Consider the following 20,691-nt stretch of genomic DNA (forward strand, 5'->3'; position numbering starts at 1 on the left):
TTTTTTTTTTTTTTTTTTTTTTTTTTTTTCAAAACTAAGAACAAAAAGAACGATTAATAAATTTTAAATAAAATGTTTTGCAAATCTTAATGTTGTCATCTAGATATTCTCTTATTCTATATAGTTTTTTAAATATGTGTGAAAGAATCACGTATGGCGTTCTTGGTCACATTGAGACCCGGTCAAAACATCATTAATATCTAAACTTTGATTAAGACACTGTTAAATCTTTATCCCTTACTTGAAATAGAAAAACTAGGCTAAGAATTGAAAGTCACTACCTTTACCAACAAGATGTACTCTCTTTTTCGATGACTCGATAATAACAATTCTAATATGCATGTGAGTGAGGACAAAGCATGCTATAAAAACTAGTAAGTAACGTAGCTACGTCGTTGAAGAACGTTGTGGCCATTAGGTGTCAAATCTAGATTCTAAACTCTGATTGAAATACTGGGTATGGATCGTATCAGTAAATGTTGTGATGAACGGAATCAAATTTATGCTTCAATAGTTAGATTTAGAGTGGTTCGACCCACGCAAGATCTTTGCTATTATGACTATAATGATTATAATCGCACTCTTTCATATTTTAAGTTTACGATCGATAAACTACAAGAGATTAAATAATAAGTGAAACAAACTCGAACGACACCGACTCATGATTATATATATATTATATATATATATATATATATATATATTTGTAAAGCCAAAAGAGACGTCGTTTTCATTTGTTGAGTTCCAATTTCTGGGATGTTTCTATCTAAGTAGTTCTTATTCCAAAGTTGAATCCAACTCATAATTAAGCTTGTGACTTTAACTACTCCTTTATGAACTCATTAATCAACTATTCAAATAAATAAATAAATAAATAAATCACTTAAAAAGTTTATTTCCTGGCCCACTTCGATTCGAAACCTCATCAAGATGTGTTCACATTCTTCGTTAGGTCAAAATGATCTTAAAACGTTCAACAATGACTTCAACATTTATTGAATTTTATCATATACATAAAACATGTTAATAGAAAACTTTGAAATCCAACTAATGTTTCGACTTTTACTATTTGCTTCGACACGCATCCCACACGTCAACATTGTTAGACGAACACGACTCTCCACAATTGTATGATATTGTCCACTTTGGGCTTCACCCAAAAAGCCTCGTCCCAATGGAGAGAGTATTATTTATTTATAAAACCATGATCATTTCCTAAATTAGTCGATGTGGGACTTTCATCATCCAACAAACATTATATTCCGAACAATCTATATACCCTCTCGTGTCTATGTTGGAGACCGACCCTAGATCAACAATCTCAGGCTTGCCTTCTCTTTTATTTTCTTCGACCGAGAATTAAAAACTTTATATATATATATAAAAGAATACATAATTATATATCAAATGGGTCCATATAATAATGTGAGTCATCAATTTGTTATAATTAATTAAGAAACAATTTATATGGAATATAATATAACATTTTTTTTAATTATAATTAATTTATAATCCCAAAAAGTTAGAACAAAGATTAAGCGAAGTTTATGACATAATTAAGGTCACTAATAATAGAGACAGTTAGAGCAAAGGTCAAACATCCACTTTATTCACTCTCTCTCAATCATTATAGAAGGATTGAATTAAATCACTCATTACAAAATCCCCAATCTTATAATAATTAATAATCTTCTACATCGCATGCACATGGATCTTCATGATCTCCAAGCCCCACGTCGTTGATTTTCCATAAACCCTATATATTCCACTAATCATTTATATTCAATTTTTAATTTTTTTTTTTTTTTTTTCTCTTTCTCTCTCTACACCAACTTTCAAACTCCATATTTCATCGCTTCTTCCATCTTTAGAACACGATCTTGACAAGTATCTTTATCTCCTTCATGGAAGGGAGCATAAGCTTAGCTTAACATTCTCTCAAATCACATGATTAAGGAATGTTAAGCGAGGTTTAGAGAGTGATTAAGTAAGTAACCGTTTAAGCTCATCGTTATTAGATATTGTTTGTTTTGACCTATTACGTAATGTATCGTCTACTGTTTGACTCTGATGTCATTTGTAACGGTTTATGCTCGCCCACCACTAGTAGATATTGTTTGTTTTGTTCGTAACGTATTGGATCGTTCAGTGTATGAGTTTGATGTCATTTGTAGCAGTCGAAGCCTACTGCTAGCAGATATTGTTCGTTTTTTCTCGTTACGTATCGCACCATATGATGTCTGGCTCTGATACCATTTGTAACAGTCCAAGCTCACCACTAGTAGATATTGTCTTTTTTGGCCTGTAACGTATCATGTCGCCCGGTGTCTGACTCTGATACTATTTGTAATAGCTCAAGCCCACCGCTAGTACATATTGTCCGTTTTAGCCCGTTACGTATCGCATTATCTAATGTCTCACTTTGATACCATCTGTAACAATTCAAGCTCACCGCTAGTAGATATTGTCCGTTTTGACCCGTTATGTATCAACCGTCTATATCTAGCTCTGATAATATTTGTAACAACCCAAGTCCACTGCTAGTAGATATTGTATATTTTGGCCTATAACGTATCACACCGTCCAGTGTTTGACTCTGATACCATTTGTAACAGTTCAAGCTCACCGCTAGTAGATATTGTCCATTTTTGTCCGTCAAACATCTCACCGTCCGGTGTCTGACTCTAATATCATTTGTAACAGTTTAAGCCCACCGCTAGCAGATATTGTTCATTTTAGCTCGTTACGTAACGCACCATATAATGTCTGGCTCTGATACCATTTGTAACAACCCAAATCCACCATTAGTAGATATTGTATGTTTTGACCTATAACGCATCACACCGTCCAATGTCTTATTCAGATACCATTTGTAACAACTTAAGCTCACCGCTAGTAGATATTGTCCGTTTTTACCCATTACGTATCACACCGTCTATATCTAACTCTAACAACATCTGTAACAGCTCAAGACCACCGCAAGTAAATATTATCCGCTTTGACTCATTACCAATCTCCATCAACTTCCACGTTTCAAAACGCGTCTACTAGAAAAAAGGTTTCCACATTCTTATAAAGTATATTTCGCTCGTCTCGCGAACAAACTAGAGATCTAACATTAATCATGGTAAGATTCGAGTTTTAGTTTCCATAAATTATTGGAAGTTATAATCTTTGTTGGTAATGATGGGAGAAAAAATTAAGAAAATTATGCATGGGTAGGTGGGGTCATAAGATCTCCAAGAACCTCTTCTCTTATCATTGTTTTTCTTCACAAAATCAGAATCTAATCTTTTTTACATTGCTATTTTGGTCCCCTCTCACCCAACCCTCCAAAACCAAAAACAATCCTTAATCCCATCTCTCTTAACCCTTAATTACCATCTTAATCACCATCTTAATCACCCCATTAACTCAACACTTAGGTTTATAACAATGATTTGGGTCTTAATCAAATTACATAAATTTGATTAAGAAAGTGATTAAAAAAGGAAAATAATATGGGGAAAAGAGTTGGGAAACTAATTAAATAATGAGTAGTTGAGGGGGCAGAAAGCAAAATATAGAAGATTTTGATTTTTGGGGAAGAGCCCCTTTTAGCTAATAACATTAAAAAGATAACACACCCACTCCCTTCTTCAACCACCAGATTCGATCTCTCTCTCTCTCTCTCTCTCTCTCTCTCTCTCTCTCTCTCTCTCTCTCTCTCTCTCTCTCTCTCTCTCTCTCTCTCTCTCTCTCTCTCTCTCTCTCTCTCTCTCTCTCTCTCTCTCTCTCTCTCTCTCTCTCTCTCTCTCTCTCTCTCTCTCTCTCTCTCTCTCTCTCTCTCTCTCTCTCTCTCTCTCTCTCTCTCTCTCTCTCTCTCTCTCTCTCTCTCTCTCTCTCTCTCTCTCTCTCTCTCTCTCTCTCTCTCTCTCTCTCTCTCTCTCTCTCTCTCTCTCTCTCTCTCTCTCTCTCTCTCTCTCTCTCTCTCTCTCTCTCTCTCTCTCTCTCTCTCTCTCTCTCTCTCTCTCTCTCTCTCTCTCTCTCTCTCTCTCTCTCTCTCTCTCTCTCTCTCTCTCTCTCTCTCTCTCTCTCTCTCTCTCTCTCTCTCTCTCTCTCTCTCTCTCTCTCTCTCTCTCTCTCTCTCTCTCTCTCTCTCTCTCTCTCTCTCTCTCTCTCTCTCTCTCTCTCTCTCTCTCTCTCTCTCTCTCTCGCTCTCTCTCTCTCTCTCTCTCTCTCTCTCTCTCTCTCTCTCTCTCTCTCTCTCTCTCTCTCTCTCTCTCTCTCTCTCTCTCTCTCTCTCTCTCTCTCTCTCTCTCTCTCTCTCTCTCTCTCTCTCTCTCTCTCTCTCTCTCTCTCTCTCTCTCTCTCTCTCTCTCTCTCTCTCTCTCTCTCTCTCTCTCTCTCTCTCTCTCTCTCTCTCTCTCTCTCTCTCTCTCTCTCTCTCTCTCTCTCTCTCTCTCTCTCTCTCTCTCTCTCTCTCTCTCTCTCTCTCTCTCTCTCTCTCTCTCTCTCTCTCTCTCTCTCTCTCTCTCTCTCTCTCTCTCTCTCTCTCTCTCTCTCTCTCTCTCTCTCTCTCTCTCTCTCTCTCTCTCTCTCTCTCTCTCTCTCTCTCTCTCTCTCTCTCTCTCTCTCTCTCTCTCTCTCTCTCTCTCTCTCTCTCTCTGGATCTTAAAAATATTTTCAGTGTTAGAAAAAGAATTCAATGATTAATTATTTTTAATTATTTAAAAAAGGAAACTTTTTTTGCTATAAATAGAGGTGCCCTTCTTAAGGGATACAATCAACAGTTTTGGCTTCAGTTTCTTAAAGCTCTCTCAAAGAGGGAAAGAACACAATATTTTCTCTGTAATTTTTGTTCTTTCTTTCCCTTTGAGCTTCAAGTTTCTATCAATGGCGATTGAAATTGAGTTGGACCTAAACCCCGCCGTTGAGCTCTCCCAAATTGGCATGTCGGAAACCCACGGCGAAGACTCGCCGTACTTCGCCGGCTGGAAAGCCTACGATGAAGATCCTTATAACGAAACTACCAACGCTTCCGGCGTCATTCAAATGGGCTTAGCTGAGAATCAAGTAAGAACCCATATTAAAAAATCTAATCTTTTTGTGTTTTTTGATATAAAGTTTCGATTTTCTCAAATGGGTTGGCGGTGGATTTGCTTAAACAGGTGTCTTTTGATTTGGTGGAAGAGTATTTAGAGCAAAACTCTGATGTTCTTCAAGCCAATTCTTCTGGGTTTAGAGAGGACGCTTTGTTTCAAGATTATCATGGGCTGCTCTCTTTTAGAACAGCAATGGCTGGTTTTATGGAGCAAATTAGAGGCGGACGAGCTAGATTTGATCCAAATAGAGTTGTTTTAACTGCTGGAGCTACTGCAGCTAATGAGCTGCTGACATTCATTCTCGCAAACCCCGGCGACGCGTTGCTTGTCCCAACGCCTTACTATCCTGGGTAAGAGCTTAAACTCAAAGTGGACAATATCGTATCATTGTGAAGATTAGTGATTTCTAACAGTAATTTTAATTTTTTTAAAAAAAATTCAGATTTGATCGAGATTTGAGATGGAGAACCGGAGTGAAAATTGTACCGATTCATTGCGATAGTTCGAATAATTTTCAAATAACTCCCAAATCTTTGGAAGCTGCTTATAATAATGCAATAGCCATGAAGATGAAAGTTAGAGGAGTTTTGATCACAAATCCATCAAATCCACTTGGTGCCACGATCCAACGGTCCACAATTGAGGAGATTTTGGATTTCGTTACACGCAAAAACATCCACCTTGTCTCCGACGAAATCTACTCCGGTTCCGTTTTCTCCTCGGCCGAGTTTATCAGCGTCGCCGAGGTTTTGGAATCCCGCGGCTATAAAAACGCCGAGCGTGTCCACATCGTGTATAGCCTCTCCAAAGACCTCGGCCTTCCAGGGTTTAGAGTCGGCACGATTTATTCATACAACGATAAAGTCGTGACGACAGCTCGCCGGATGTCTAGCTTCACTCTAATATCTTCACAAACACAGCGGTTTTTAGCATCCATGTTATCGAACCGGAAATTCACGCAAAAGTACATTAAAATGAACCGGGACCGGCTCAAGAAACGATATGAGATGATAATTGAAGGACTCCGAACCGCTGGAATTGAGTGCTTAAAAGGGAACGCCGGTTTATTTTGCTGGATGAACTTGAGCCCGTTGTTGAAAGACAAAAAAACCAATACGGACGGTGAAATTGAGCTTTGGAAGCGTATTTTAAAAGAAGTGAAATTGAATATCTCGCCCGGTTCGTCATGCCATTGCTCTGAACCGGGTTGGTTCAGGGTTTGCTTTGCTAACATGAGCGAACACACCCTGCATGTTGCTCTTGAAAGAATACATTGCTTCGTGGAGAAGCTGAGGAAGGAAGACGAAGCTAATTAAATCTATATATATATATATATATATATATAATGATTTACTTTTTTATTTTTATTTTTTTTTACGATGGTTTTAGAGAAAAGAAAAAAAAAATCCATTGTGATTATTTTTTCTTGCTTTTATTAAGCAAGTTTCATTTATAATATATAATAATAAAAAAAATATATATATTATTATTGTTTTATCATTCTGTCGGAGTATTTCGGTGACAAATGTCAATTAAGGAGAGGGAGAGAGAAAAATAGGGATAAAATTGGAAATATATATATATTATATTAAATAAATAAAAATATGTATATATTATCGACATGCTCTAATAGCAGTTTGACTTTAATTAAGCGAACTAAACCTACTTATTTAATATTAATCACTTTAACAGCCAATAGAACTTCGCCGACTTGTATAATTAACCAACAAACTTTGTGTCTGACGTGTCATTTTATTTATTTATTTTATTTTGTCAACTCGATTCTTGGTACTAATTTAATGTGTCCATCTGTCAGGGAAAACTACAATGTTTTTCCCTTTTTTTTAAAAAAAAATCATTAATGACGTCAATATAGCGCTTTGAAACTTTGATATTGAACGTATAATTAATAATTTGAAAATTGTAGCAAAATTTTGAAAAGAAATTGACCTCATTTTCAAAAATAAAAAGATGATTGTCGAGTTGTTCGAATGTCTCGTGGTAAGAACACTTGTTTGAGATTGAATCACTCTACAAACAAGATCGATCACGCATAATTTGAATGATTCTAAACATGCAATCTAACTTATATAAAATTGCAAATATTCTTAGTCATTGGCTAAAAAAAAAACACAAATGTTTTTACTATGTCTCAAATCTTCTTTATAGAAATGATAAATGACTCTTTATAGCCTACAAAATGAGACCATAATTAGCCAACAGTAAATGTAACCGAAGTAAATAAAAAATTTTAAAATACTTTAATGAAATACCATAAATCTAAATTATCATCTACCCAAAATTTGTAACCATCCAAGAATCGTATTTCATATCAAAACACTTGTTCGATACTTAAAACATGAATGATAATTTTGTTTTTTTTTTTTTTGAAATCACTAATTACATGGATTTTTAAGTGACCTATATAGGTAGAGTATGGACTTTGACGTGCTTGTTAAGTCTTTTTTCGTAACGATTTTTTATTATAAACAACAAACGTAATGAACAATATAATTATAACTCAACGCTTTTAAGTCAAAATTTGGACTTTGATGGCTAATATCGACCCATGTGCCAAACAAAATATAAATTGCAAATATACATATGTTCACACAAAGGAATAACATTGAAATTAGGCAAGTTTGTCAATGAAACGACATAGTTTTTCACGTGTTTAAGGTCATTGTTACAAACTGCGTCTTGTCGTTGACCAATTCTCTTGACAACTCAGCAAAAAATCAATAAATTAAAAGTAGAAGAAAGGGTCTTTTTGAAGCAACCAATGGCGGCTATCCAGGTCACTCACATGTGGCTCCCATGGCCACGTCATCAAATAACAGGACGTGTTTACAGCTCAACAAACAACCACCCCCATTAATCTTACATGGCAGCTTCGTATGGTGTGAAATTCCAATTCTGTCCCTTATCCATTTTAGAAGGTCGGTGAATGCCGTACAATATGGAAGCTGCTGGACACTTAAAAATCAAATATTAAAGCTACAATGTATATATATATATATATATATATATATATATGTTTGTGGGTTTACAACAGCTATATTGTATAGTTAGATATTGAGATCTTTATTTACATCAATGTCTAGTCATTTTTCAAGTTAGGAGAGCGTTTTTATTTAGTGAAAAATAATGAAACTGGGATAAATAATGTTGATGATTATTGGGAGCAAGTCCGACATTGGTTAATTTAGTAAAAAATCTTGAATTTATAAGGATTTATTTATTTATTATTTATTATGGACAAAATTAGATGAAATTTGGATATTTGGGGAAAGTGCTATGAAAATGACCACCGACTAATGAGAAGCCAATTTTGGGCCCGAAGTTAATGATTGGTAATTTCAACCTACAATTGATTAGGACAATAGATTGGTGACTGAAAATGACCATATAAGATTTTCTAGTTAAATATACACGCTTAAGATTCGACTTGGTCGTTATTATGTTACGTCATTGACTATATAGATTCAATGTTTAATATTTGTATTTTTTTTGTAAAAAAAAAAAAACAAAATTTTATTATAAAGTTCTAAGGTGGTATCAATTTCAACCCTAAATTATAATTTCACTAAATCTAACCTAAAATTTAAATAAGTGCAATTGTTTTTAGCTTGGTCTGACTTTTGCAATTTCTACGGTAATTTTAACAAAAAAGTATAAATATATATATTTTGAGAAAACGAAGTTGACTAAAGTATCTTCCCTTGATGGATGAAAGTGGACTACGATAAAATCTATGGAGGCACTTTCCCATAGTTTTTGTGGTGTAGGCTACGACTCTAAGAGTCTCAGTAGTCTGTCTCGCTCGATCTTATCCTGTTGACACATAAGGCACATCACGTCTTGGGCTAGAAACTTGATCCCTAAAAAAGAAGGGGTCTTTTTCCTGCCTAATGATAGAAGGCCAATTCTCGTTGTGTTGCATAAGACAATGCTGTCTCACTTCGTGATTGGTCCTTCTCAAGCACCAAGTTCCCCATCTCATACGACTAGGTGGGAGGTTGTTTGTTTGCCCTTTGGATGTGAAAGATCAGTTCCTCTCATGCAACGTGTCTTAAAAAAATGTTTATTCCTCTAATGCGCACCTTGGAAACTCTTGATGCAAGCAATGATTGTACACGAGTTCTAACTTTATAACATAGCAGCGGGGTTGACTTTAAATATCAATAAAGTCAAGTCTATTAGGGTTTGGATTCGTGGTTGACCATCTAGACAACTAAAAGAGGATCAAAGGTCAAGATTGCTCTCTCTAATCTTTCCATTGGTCTATGTCTCATCTAGATAACTAAACTTCGCTCATAAAGCTATTGGGTTTGGATAAGACAAATTTTGTTGTTTTCTTTGTTATTGGGCCCATTGAGTTATATGGCCCAATCACGTCCAAGGCCCATTTCTGCAGCTCATTCGTACGTTCATACGTATGCATGCACATGTATACATATATACATATATACATATATATATATATATATATATATATACATATATACATATATATATATATATATATATATATATATTGCTTTGATTCAACGGATCACAGGCGTGTGTGGCCGAACAAGATTGAATTTTGTATAAATTGTGTTTGGTTGACAAAGACAAACCGCGTTCATTGTTTGACGAAGCCACAAGGTTGCGCAAAAAATGAATATGTGGCCTGAGTTTCTTTTAAGACTTGTTATGAGCATATCAAGATCACAACCCGTTGAAAATGCACGATCGTGACTCGTAAGTAAATAAATTATAATTATACGTCCGAAAAAATAATGAAAAAAAAACTAATTTCAAGATTTAATTAAAAAAAGAAGTAAAAGTAAAAAAAAAAAAAACTTCGTCCCCTGAATATTCCATAGACCTTCGCTTCAAAGTCGGCTGCTTTAAAAGCACTTTGAAAACTCGCCCGCAGCCGCGTAGTTTAAACTCTACGGCAAAGCACTGCGCTAAAACCCCTCCCTAAAACCCTAATTCATTCGCAGCCAATCCATTATGGGTCGCCGGAAAAGTGGCAGTCACAGTCCAACTACCCTCAACGGCTTGCCTCAGCCCCAGGGTTCGAAGATTTGCTTTGAAGACGACGACGAAGCTCCGATTGAAGAAACCACTGGGAGCGTCAACGTCGATGAGTCCATGTGTGAAGCCTCCGACGACTCCAACAGAGTCATTGAGGATACTGCCTGTAAGCTTGACCAGTCCTTGAATGATAAGGATGATAAAACCAGCGCTGATTATTACTTCGATTCCTACTCTCACTTTGGTAATGGCCTTTCGTCTCTGTTTCCTTATCCTTCTTTATTCCTTATTTGGGAATAGTTCATTTGGTTTCTTTCTGGTTGGTTCTAATTTATGCTTAAGATTTTTGTCATTACTGCGTATGGAACATTGGATTGAACTTTTAACTTTGCCTTATCTTCTGGTAATTAATTAGTTTAGATTGGTTTAAATGGCGTGCGATTCAGATTTAGCTTCTCCAATTTTCTTTGTGTGTCTCATGTGTTGGAATGAACATGACCTGCTGGTTCACTTTTATGTTATATATCTACAAGTATCTTGCTGAAAGTGAAAGCTGATTACCTTTTGTTTATTTGTTCGTTTTGCTTGTGCAGGTATTCATGAAGTAAGTTTGGCGTACATTGATTCGAGCATGAACAGCTAAACTCATTTTGATCTTGTATTGTTTTGATTCACATGCTCAAAACTGTAGGCATTTATCATGACTGTTTAATATATGCAGGAAATGTTGAAGGATTCAGTTAGAACTAAGACATATCAAAATGTAATTTATCAAAATAAGTTTTTAGTAAAGGATAAGGTAGTTCTTGATGTGGGAGCAGGGACTGGCATTTTGTCCCTATTTTGCGCTAAGGCAGGAGCAGCACATGTTTATGCTGTAAGTATGGGAATTCTTATGGGATGGCAATGTGCCTTCTGTTTTCCCTTTTCTTAGGTTTATTCTTTTAGCTTTTGTTTCTAAGGAGATGTCCGTTTACAGGTCGAGTGCTCCCATATGGCCGATATGGCAAAAGAGATCGTCGAAGCAAATGGATTTTCTAATGGTATTTTTCTTGGGTCTCTTGTTATTTCATGGAATTGTCTTCTCTCAAATACCTATTACCATTTCTGCTTCGCAGTTATAACCGTTTTGAAAGGGAAGATCGAAGAAATTGAGCTTCCAGTTGACAGAGTAGATATAATTATTTCCGAATGGATGGGATACTTCTTATTGTTCGAGAATATGTTAAATACAGTCCTATATGCTCGCGATAAGTGGCTTGTAAGTGTTCTGTGGTTTTGCTGATATTCTAGCACAAGTAATCTGTTTGAAGAATGTGTTAAAGCTAAATGGAGCTGGCTTTATAGTTACTAACATACAAATACATCTTCTTTAGCCTTACGTTAGATTTTGTATGTGCACTATGTGCAAGGCAATGTTTTTACTTGTATGGTGTCGCCTGCTTCTGTATTTTTGCAACGCTTTTGTGCCACTCGTTCGTTCTCTTATGTGAGGGTTAATAAGTGATAATGGGGCAAGCTGGATGTGGGACATTCATGTATGATTTTGGTTTCTGTAATCCAGGTTAATGATGGTATTGTATTACCAGACAAAGCTTCTCTATATTTAACAGCCATCGAGGATGCAGACTATAAAGAAGACAAGATTGAGTGTGAGTTAATTAATTTGCGTTGCTAGAAATGTTTGAATTGTTCAATAGTATATGTTGAATTTATTTTTGACGTAGTTTCTTGTTCATCTGCTTGCAATATTAGTTTGGAATCGTGTATATGGGTTCGACATGAGCTGCATCAAAAAGCAAGCCTTGGTGGAGCCTTTGGTGGACACTGTTGACCAGAATCAAATTGTTACAAACTGTCAGCTACTTAAGGTGAGAACTAAACAATTTGACCAAAAGTTGAGTTAATCAGACTTGAATATGTCGTGCCTGCCAGAGTTTTTTGGTTTAACGAGTTCATCGGTAGAACATGTTTGTTTCTTTGTTTCTTGCATCACATCTCAAAGTTTTTACTTTTAGAAAATTCCATTATTCAACTGACTTTTTGAATCTTGTCTTTATTCCTGTCTCTTGCCTTTCGATTTTTTGACGTCTGTGATCTCGTTCTGGTTTTGAACATTGAATGTTCTAATAGAATCGAATCCAGTCACGAATTTAAATTACAAATTCAATTATTTCAGATCATCGAACAATTATTGAGAACTATGTATGCCTGCTCTTAGATCTGTTTTCATTTTTGATAACATGATTTGGTGGTCTCGCTCAGACAATGGATATATCCAAAATGGCGCCTGGGGATGCTTCCTTTACAGCTCCATTCAAGCTAGTAGCAGAACGCGATGATTACATCCATGCTCTTGTAGCCTACTTTGATGTATCTTTTACCAAGTGCCATAAACTGACTGGATTCTCAACTGGTAAATTTCTGCATTTCGATACTAGAAGTCATTTACTTGACATGGTTTTAGTAGTCCTTGGGATTCATCTAAGTAACACCGAGCCAATTGGGCCTTTTGGTAACGGTATGTTTGATAACCCTTTATTTTACAGGACCAAGATCAAGGGCTACACATTGGAAGCAAACAGTTCTGTACTTGGAAGATGTTGTCACCATTTGCGAGGGAGAGGCTATTACTGGGAGTTTGAATGTTGCTCCCAACAAGAAGAATCCTCGCGATATCGATATTGTGCTCAAATACTCATTCAATGGACGTCGATGCACGATTTCAAAGACTCAACATTACAAGATGCGTTGATTCACAACAGTAGCAAAACCGTTGGATTGTCTCTTTACACAATCAATGTATTGAGTGTTGCTACATCCTTTTGAAGAATTAGATTACGTATTGACATGCTTGTGTTCTTTTGCCCATCCGGATGCTTTAAATTCAATCTATACTTTCCTCGTCTACTTAGCATTAGAATCTGCTGATATGGGTGAGAAAGCAAATTATACTGTTAAGTTCCAATGAGGTAGAAAAAAAAATTTCTTCAAGATAACTGAAAAATTACCACAAAAATTTCTTCAAGATAACTGAAAATACAATAAGCTATCTGTAGTGTTAATGAGACTTCAAAGTTCTTGTTTGGTGGGCTTTGAACTTTTTAAGCCTCCGAGCTTTGCTCCCCACCAATGCCTTGCTTTGTTGGAGAGTTTGTAAGCATGCTGTTTTATTGCTTCTCCTGCCTTTGAAACTCCTCTGGTGATCTTCGTTTTCCAATCATTCTTCTTGCTCTCTTTCTCCCTCAAAACTTTGCCCTACAAAACGGTTTCCCAATTAGTTCATTGAAACATTTATAATCCTTTGAACTTCTGGCTGTATAAAAGATGTTTGAAGTACCAAATTTGAGGAAAAGCTATCATCTTCGTCCTCGTCTTCGTCGTCGTCTTCGTCTTCACCTCCAAAATTTTTCATGTTCATAAGATCATCTCTTGAATACATTTTCATGTTCGGTGCCCCTGGCATTCCCTGGTTCGTATGAATAGCATGGTGAAGCTTAAAAATTGAGGTAGTCACTAGCTAACAAGCACTGAAACAACGAATTGATTACCTCCATTGATCTCAACATCTTTTCCATCTCAGCTTCTTTGGATGACTTGGCCACAAAGGGCTCGCCTGGAGTCCTATCCTGGGTTACAGGACAATGTAAGGGATCAACTAAAGGAACTTTTCTGTTTTTCAACACAATACAAATTACAACCTGATCATTAAATGAACCCCAGTAATTTCAATCTAAGCATCCCTAGAAATATCCAATATTTAGAACTTAACCAATAGGATTTATTTATGTAACACCGCTAGCCGACATTGTCCACTTTGACTTGTTATGTATCGTTGTCAGCTTCACGGTTTTAAAACGCGTCTACTAAGAGAGGTTTCCACACTCTTATAAGAATGTTTCTTTCCCTCCCTAACCGATGTGGGATCTTACAATCCACCCTCCTTGGGGGCCCAACGTCCTCGCTGGCACATCGCCCGGTGTTTGGCTCTAATACTAGTTATAACAGCCCAAACCCACTGCTAGTAGATATTGTCTGTTGTAGCCTTGTTATGTACCACCATCAGCCTCACGATTTTAAAACGCGTCTACTAGGGAGAGGTTTTCACAACCTTATAAGGAATGCTTCGTTCCCCTCTACAACAGATGTGGGATCTCACAATTTTGTAATGACAATGACAATTATCTCACACCTAATCATTAAAGAAAAAACCAAAGAGGTATGGATTATCTCACAAAGGTGTCATGATGTATCATTAGTTACTGTCAATCAACAAAACTGGCATGTGATTAGTTAACTAACTACCTTAGGAACTGGAGGCGGCCTAGTACTGCATGATTCAGTGAGGTCCTTGCACAGATAATTAACCAACGAATCAATCTTTGGTTTGGAGCTATACAAGTATTCAGCAACATCAGTATCAGAATATCCCAAGACCTGCAATGCAATACAACATATTTAAGCATTTGCCATATTGTCTTTCTGGTAAACCCACGTTGGGGAACCTATTCCATCACAAACCAGAATTTTGGAGGGTCAAGGCAATAACACTAGCAAAACAAAACTTTGACAACGCTTCAGTAAGTTCCTTCTGTATATTCTTTTACTTGATTTATTTGTATTGAAGACTCTTCCAACTAAAGGGAACAAAGTTTTTCAGAAAAGCATCTATAATAAATGAATACAAGGAAATTTCTCATTTCTTATCTTCCCAGATTCAGTACTTAATTCTAATTGTTGCAGCAATAAGGGTAAATGCACACTCAACTCAAGACCTAAGCATACCTCTTGACATGTACGCTCAATGGTCTTGCACTCTGAATTGCATTGTCCTTCGGTGTTCTGCTCCACAAGCTGAGAAGACATGGATATTCAATGGGTTAGATAGAGCTTACACGTAAAATTATCCAAAAAAACAAAACTGAAAATATTCCTCATATTTTGAGCTACATGGTGGAAAAATGTTAAAAGAAGATGATTGTTCATTCATATTTTGAGAATCATTACTCAATAGGGAAAGTTTAGTTTGATTCTTGAGATAATTCTACTCATTCTCCAAGTCGAAAATACATAACCCAAACAGTGATAATTGAAATAACCAAGCCACCAAGTATTCAATGCTAAGTTCATCAATTGTATTGAAACAACAAAATCTCATATCGGTAACCCTGTTCTTCTTACCTCCAGCTTATCACCTTGTTCAACAATGTCAATCTGTAAGATCCAATCAGCTTCGGCCTTCTTCAGATTACAAACGTTCTCAGCTATTTCGATAATTTGATACTCCGAGATCTAATACAAAACCGCAAAAAGTGGGGGAAAAAAGAAAGAAAGAAGAAAACAATCTCTAAGTTAAACAATCAAGAACCGATCCATGAAACACCAGCAATAAAAAATTACCTTCTTAGGAGCAATCTCAGCTTGTTTCTTCTCAACTTGGTGATACAACTGCGCACCAAGCTTCTCGCAGACCTGGCATTTGATGTACGGAATATCCTCTTTTCTAGCAGTCGCAGATGGCTTCTTCGAACACTCAAACATCGGAACCCAAGCAATGGCCAGAAGCACCAAAAGAACACTCAGTAATCGCTTCATCTTCTTCACGAAGCTCTCGGATTCCGAATTCAGAGAAGCTGAATTATGGATTCAACAATGGTGGAAGAAGAGTTCTTCGTTACTGAAATGGCGTCACCTGTGAGATTCTTACAGGGATCTGTCACCAAATTGGACGAAATTTGGCGTCACCAAAATCAAACAATTTCAACTGAGATAGCAAATGAAGAAGACGAAGACGATTTTCAATTGTTCAACTTTGGTCTTCATACTTCAAAGAAACGAAATTAAAAAAAAAATTAAAATTAAAATGCTTGATGACGTGGCGTAACTTAATTGGTTCGATTTAGTCCTTTTACGTATATTCATCCAATCGGGTGCAAGAAAATACGTTTTTTTTTTCTTTTTTCTTTGCTATTTCTTGTTTATAAATCTCTTTTTATCCCAGCCGTTGTTTTTGTTACAACTTTTAACGGCTTGATATTATTCCACGTCATAACTGGGCTCCACCCTTTTCATCTGACGTGGCAACATTTGCAAAACCCCCCCTCAAAACCCTAGCCTCACTTTGTTCATAACAACTCTGCCTTCTTTCTCTTCCAATTCTTTGTCAGTTTCAACCAGTCTCTGTGCTTTCCCTCCTGTTGAATCGATGGAATCTATGAACTCTTCAAAGCAGAGTCCTTTTCTGGGAGAAAATTACGAATTTACTCTTGAGCAATCAATCCAAAATGTTTTAGCTGAAATTCGCGAAGGAAATCTTGGTTTTTCTCAATTTATGGAAGGATTCTATGAGTTGATTCAAGCTAGAGATGATCCACCATTGGAATCGATCTGGTTCTACTCCGCATTAACGTTTCGTAGCCGTATCTCCACTATGAATGGCGACTTTTTGGACCGAGTAGCAACCATGAAAATCTTGTTTCAGACGACGTGTTCTTGTTCGGCTCCTTGTGGTTCTTCGAAGACCATTGCGTTGCTCTCACCAGTGGTTTACGAGGTGTATAAATTGATTAGTGACATGCTTGGAAAGGATTTGTCCTCGAAGAGGGAAAAGAAAGCGATGAGAGAGGTTAAATCTTTAGTTGAAACGATGCTTGGGTTTATAAATTTGAGTTCATGCAAGGATTCGGACCAGAATGGTGAATCTCTTGACTTCAATTTGGTTACTCCTTTTGTGGATTTAATTAGTATTTGGGCGAACTCAAATGAAGGATTGGATCAGTTCTTACCTCTCGTGAGCAGTGAGGTTCGTGGAGAGTTTAGTTCAGGCGTATGTGATATTCGACGCTTGGCTGGAGTTGTAATTGCCGAGACATTTCTGATGAAGCTGTGCTTGGACATTAACAGTGGGCGTTCGAGGCAAGATTTGGAGAATGATCTAAGGATTTGGGCTGTTGGTTCAATAACTCGGATTAAGAACTTCTACTTTTTTGGTTAGTAATTCGAAATCTCTTCTAAGTATTGGTTTGATTCTGTATGGTGTTTGCCTGTTCAATTATTGCTGCGTGTTCTAATGTTTATGATTCATGTATCTAGTTTTAAAATTTTAGAATTTTGTAAAGTGCTCACAACTTGGTCCATCGTTGTATCAACAGAAACTCTTGTAAGATTCCTGCTGGAGGCGACTTTACCTGTGATGTCTCTGTTGGTATGTTCTGCTTTTGTAGTTTCATATTCTATTTAGTCTGTTTACTTTTATTAGTGCTTATGAGCGTGTGCTTTGGTTTGCATGGCACTTCCAAATGCACACAAGAGCTTTTAAGTTCCCATCTGTTGCATGTTCCCTGATAGACCATGTGTTACCACCCAAGCCCACCACCCAAGCCCACCGTTAGTAAATATTGTCCTCGAGCTTTCCCTTCTGGGCTTCCCCTCAAGGTTTTAAAATACAACTACTAGGGAGAGATTTCCACACCCTTACAAGGAATGCTTCGTTCCCCTCTCCAACCGATATGGGATCTCACACCATGTTCGACTGATTTCTCGATAGACCACATTTTTGTGTCTTATATATCAGGATAATCTTGTCTGTCTTATTCCTCATTATTTGGAGCATGCTAATCCTCTCTACCTTATTCACATTACTAACTTCATGTCTAAGGAGAACAGATGTGTTATGTTACTGTTTCAATTTTTCCATGCCTGGAACTTGGAAAATCAAAGCTTTTGTAAAACCCTGCCGAATCCGTCTCGTTTTCTTGGCTTTTTGCTCGTGTACTTTATTTGTGGTGTAAATTGTTAAAATGCTCAAGATACATGGACCCATAATTGATGAAAGTAGATAGTGAGATGAAGAATTTCTGATTTGTTATGAACATATACATGCACTTTGTCCTCAGCTTCCTCAGCTTTGATTGAACATGAACGTGTACCCATAATTGAACATGAACACGTACCCATAATTGAACATGAACACGAACATGTACCCATAATTGAACATGAACACGAACATGTACCCATAATTGAACATGAACATGTACATGCACTATGGCTATTTCTTTAAACATTTGATGCGATTGTAAACTTTTTTCTGCAGAGTACTGAAGATGAAGCTCTGTTAAGGAAGATTCTATATGATGCTCTTATATTGGTTGATTATTCATTTTTGAATGATGAGAAAGCCATTAACTTACCTGCGGATCATGTGGCATTTCTGGCTGTCAAGAGATTGATTCTTACTCATGAGGCCATAGAGTTTTACAGGTATGTGAAGAACTGAGCGTACCCATAACTTTAAATCAAACCTTCCTTAATATATATATTTCTTGTTTGTTGTTATATATAGGGAGCATGGAGATCAGAACAGAGCCATCTCTTATCTAAATGCCTTCTCAACTTCTCTTGTTTCTTCTCAAATTATTAGATGGGTCAAAAGCCAAATTCCTAGCAATGAAAATTTTAATCATCCAAAAGGATCATCACCTAAAATATTTCTTGGTAAGATGATTATAATTTCACATTAACAGTATAGTCGACGACCTAATCTTCTGTTCGTTTTCTTCCAGAGTGGCTTCTCAAGGCTGAAGATCACGGTGTAAGAGTATTCGACAGTACTATTTCCAATCGTCGTGCCAAATTAGTTCTCGATACTTCTAAATCAGTCTCGGGGCATCCCACGTCGGAGGGAAATAGTGTGGATGATGAACTGTTGTTTTACATTGATAAACAAGGGGAAAATGAAAATGGAAGTGAAGAGGAGGATAGAGTGATGGACGAATCGGTAAATGCAGCTCTTGTATCCGCTGCTCATACAATGTCGACAACTCAAAATGGTTCGGGGAAGAAGAAGCGACAGAGAATGGCCAAAAAACAGAAGAAGATCAAATTTACGAAGTATGATCTTGTCCTGAACTCTGATGTGACCGAATTGAGGTCAGCTGTTGAAGATAATGATACAGACAGCGAGGGCGAAGTTCATAATCCGCACTCGGACGAAGATTCTGATACGAAAGAGTAATGTGATTCAACAAAAAAAAACGTTCTTTTGTTGATCTTTCTGAAGGAGCTGACCGACGAGGTCAATACTCGATACAACGCCGAGAATGGTAGATTTTCAACTCCAAAAGTACAACAATTTTCGACCAGGGGTTGCAAATTTTCAACGGAAGAGAGAAAAAAGGAAGACGTTTTTTTTTCTCGATACATTACGATAACGTATGGTTTTTCATGAAAATGAATCAAATATTGAATCAATCAAGCTGTATCGGCCTAGAATTTTGCCTATTGGTTTTCAAGCAACTTCAATTATTATAAATATAAATTTATTATTATTTTTTAAAAATTAAGGCTTGGAAAATACCTTATTATCTGAAATAATTCATTAATATTTCATAGCAATTCTTTCTTTTCACGTTGTTGAGTAAAATAAATTTATAAATTATAATATTGTGATGAAGGGTTCCTTATTATTGAAAATTTTTCTCAATAAAATATTAATTATAATTACTTTTAGTGATTTATTTGGTTGGTGAAGGAATGTGAGGGAGCCACTCACAATTTGACAAATGTAAGTCAATTTAATATTAAAATATAATTAAAATGGGCATGATTAATAATTGAGTCCAATCAAAGGCAAGCAATCTCTCATTTCTTTTTTATTTATTTATTATCTAAAAAATAAATAAAATAAATTCCAAATGACTCCTTTTGTACACGTAATACATACCTACATCACGGGGCGGGTCCCACATAAAAAGGCATCCAATGCCAGGTGTAAGCATCAGTGTGACACCAATCACCTTTTAGTCAAACCCAATGTGTTGGGCCCCACCTCCCACCTCATCATTTCATTTTCGTCTTTACAATTAAAAAAAGAAAATCAATTAATTAAAAAAATTTCTAAGTTTTTAATTTTTATTGAGATAATTTGTAATAATTACTATTTTTATTCCTATTAATTTTGTAACGATATATTTTATTAAATAATTATTAGATTCAAAATAAAAAATTTAACCTAGAAAAAAAATAAACTCACCTCTTCAAAATTAATCTTATCCAGTAAATATATTTAGAAGGTATTTAAATTAGGGATAAAAATATTGTTAATGTTAATATTTAAATTGCTACCGACAAAATATACCCAACTCCCTATTTTATTCATTTGTCAATAATAATGTTATTAATGCTCATATAGAGTTTAATAATATATCTTATAATGATGATATATTTGTATTATACTTTAGTGTATTTTAATTAATAAATTAATAAATCAATAAGAACTTGGTTAATTTTTTTTTGGCATACGGAACGACTCCGTTTGGGGAAGTTCAAGAATTATTTATTTTTTACAAGCTGAGGTGGCGGGATTTTGACCGCGGTTAAAGGGTAAATATCAGTTGGTGCGAGGGTCGCCGATCGTCGGTGGAGATTAACCGTCGGTTAATTTGCCAGTTAGAGCGATACAGGAGAAAAATAAATTAATTAATTAAAAGGAAAAAGGAAAATAATAAGAGAGAGAGAGAGAGAGAGAAAAAAAAAAAAAAAAAAAAAAAAAAAAAAAAAAAAAAAAAAAAAAAAAAAAAAA

General features: G+C 36.1%; 4 protein-coding genes across 4 annotated transcripts; 3 read left to right on the forward strand and 1 right to left on the reverse strand.

Annotated features, from left to right (window-relative positions):
- The first annotated feature begins 4,875 nt into the window (after window positions 1-4,875).
- On the forward strand, window positions 4,876-6,400 carry LOC111461528 (1-aminocyclopropane-1-carboxylate synthase 7). Its single transcript, XM_023105077.1, has 3 exons — window positions 4,876-5,055; window positions 5,151-5,434; window positions 5,527-6,400. The coding sequence occupies exons 1-3, from the start codon at window positions 4,876-4,878 to the stop codon at window positions 6,398-6,400; spliced, it is 1,338 nt and encodes a 445-aa protein (XP_022960845.1).
- Window positions 6,401-9,969: 3,569 nt separating this feature from the next.
- On the forward strand, window positions 9,970-13,026 carry LOC111461529 (protein arginine N-methyltransferase 1.1-like). Its single transcript, XM_023105078.1, has 9 exons — window positions 9,970-10,356; window positions 10,706-10,716; window positions 10,834-10,989; window positions 11,092-11,155; window positions 11,231-11,373; window positions 11,677-11,764; window positions 11,868-11,983; window positions 12,378-12,528; window positions 12,662-13,026. Exons 1-9 carry the CDS (start codon window positions 10,089-10,091, stop codon window positions 12,865-12,867), a joined length of 1,203 nt encoding a protein of 400 aa, XP_022960846.1. The 5' UTR covers window positions 9,970-10,088; the 3' UTR covers window positions 12,868-13,026.
- A 21-nt stretch (window positions 13,027-13,047) lies between these two features.
- LOC111461534 lies at window positions 13,048-15,921 on the reverse strand. The gene is made up of 7 exons (XM_023105082.1): window positions 15,513-15,921; window positions 15,294-15,404; window positions 14,898-14,966; window positions 14,418-14,549; window positions 13,664-13,741; window positions 13,453-13,581; window positions 13,048-13,370 (listed from the first exon to the last, which is right to left on the reverse strand). Exons 1-7 carry the CDS (start codon window positions 15,705-15,707, stop codon window positions 13,185-13,187), a joined length of 900 nt encoding a protein of 299 aa, XP_022960850.1. The 5' UTR covers window positions 15,708-15,921; the 3' UTR covers window positions 13,048-13,184.
- Window positions 15,922-16,243: 322 nt separating this feature from the next.
- LOC111461526 lies at window positions 16,244-19,385 on the forward strand. Its single transcript, XM_023105073.1, has 5 exons — window positions 16,244-17,101; window positions 17,264-17,316; window positions 18,205-18,371; window positions 18,454-18,605; window positions 18,674-19,385. Exons 1-5 carry the CDS (start codon window positions 16,318-16,320, stop codon window positions 19,123-19,125), a joined length of 1,608 nt encoding a protein of 535 aa, XP_022960841.1. The 5' UTR covers window positions 16,244-16,317; the 3' UTR covers window positions 19,126-19,385.
- Window positions 19,386-20,691: the final 1,306 nt, after the last annotated feature.

The sequence above is a fragment of the Cucurbita moschata genome, unplaced genomic scaffold, assembly GCF_002738365.1.
Source record: "Cucurbita moschata cultivar Rifu unplaced genomic scaffold, Cmos_1.0 Cmo_Scf00025, whole genome shotgun sequence".
NCBI lineage: Eukaryota > Viridiplantae > Streptophyta > Magnoliopsida > Cucurbitales > Cucurbitaceae > Cucurbita > Cucurbita moschata.

Bases quoted from the DNA above. Each gene is read 5' to 3' on its own strand.
- LOC111461529 (XM_023105078.1), top strand. From the start codon at position 10,089: ATGGGTCGCCGGAAAAGTGGCAGTCACAGTCCAACTACCCTCAACGGC. The intron at 11,156-11,230 runs GTATTTTTCTTG...TCTGCTTCGCAG, and splicing joins AGCAAATGGATTTTCTAATG to TTATAACCGTTTTGAAAGGG. The intron at 12,529-12,661 runs GTAAATTTCTGC...TTTATTTTACAG, and splicing joins ACTGACTGGATTCTCAACTG to GACCAAGATCAAGGGCTACA.
- LOC111461526 (XM_023105073.1), top strand. From the start codon at position 16,318: ATGGAATCTATGAACTCTTCAAAGCAGAGTCCTTTTCTGGGAGAAAAT. The intron at 17,102-17,263 runs GTTAGTAATTCG...TTGTATCAACAG, and splicing joins TAAGAACTTCTACTTTTTTG to AAACTCTTGTAAGATTCCTG. The intron at 18,372-18,453 runs GTATGTGAAGAA...TGTTATATATAG, and splicing joins GAGGCCATAGAGTTTTACAG to GGAGCATGGAGATCAGAACA.
- LOC111461528 (XM_023105077.1), top strand. From the start codon at position 4,876: ATGGCGATTGAAATTGAGTTGGACCTAAACCCCGCCGTTGAGCTCTCC. The intron at 5,056-5,150 runs GTAAGAACCCAT...TTGCTTAAACAG, and splicing joins TGGGCTTAGCTGAGAATCAA to GTGTCTTTTGATTTGGTGGA. The intron at 5,435-5,526 runs GTAAGAGCTTAA...AAAAAAATTCAG, and splicing joins CCAACGCCTTACTATCCTGG to ATTTGATCGAGATTTGAGAT.
- LOC111461534 (XM_023105082.1), bottom strand. From the start codon at position 15,707: ATGAAGCGATTACTGAGTGTTCTTTTGGTGCTTCTGGCCATTGCTTGG. The intron at 15,405-15,512 runs GTAATTTTTTAT...GTTTTGTATTAG, and splicing joins CTGAGATTGCTCCTAAGAAG to ATCTCGGAGTATCAAATTAT. The intron at 13,742-14,417 runs GTAGTTAGTTAA...CCTGTAACCCAG, and splicing joins GGCCGCCTCCAGTTCCTAAG to GATAGGACTCCAGGCGAGCC.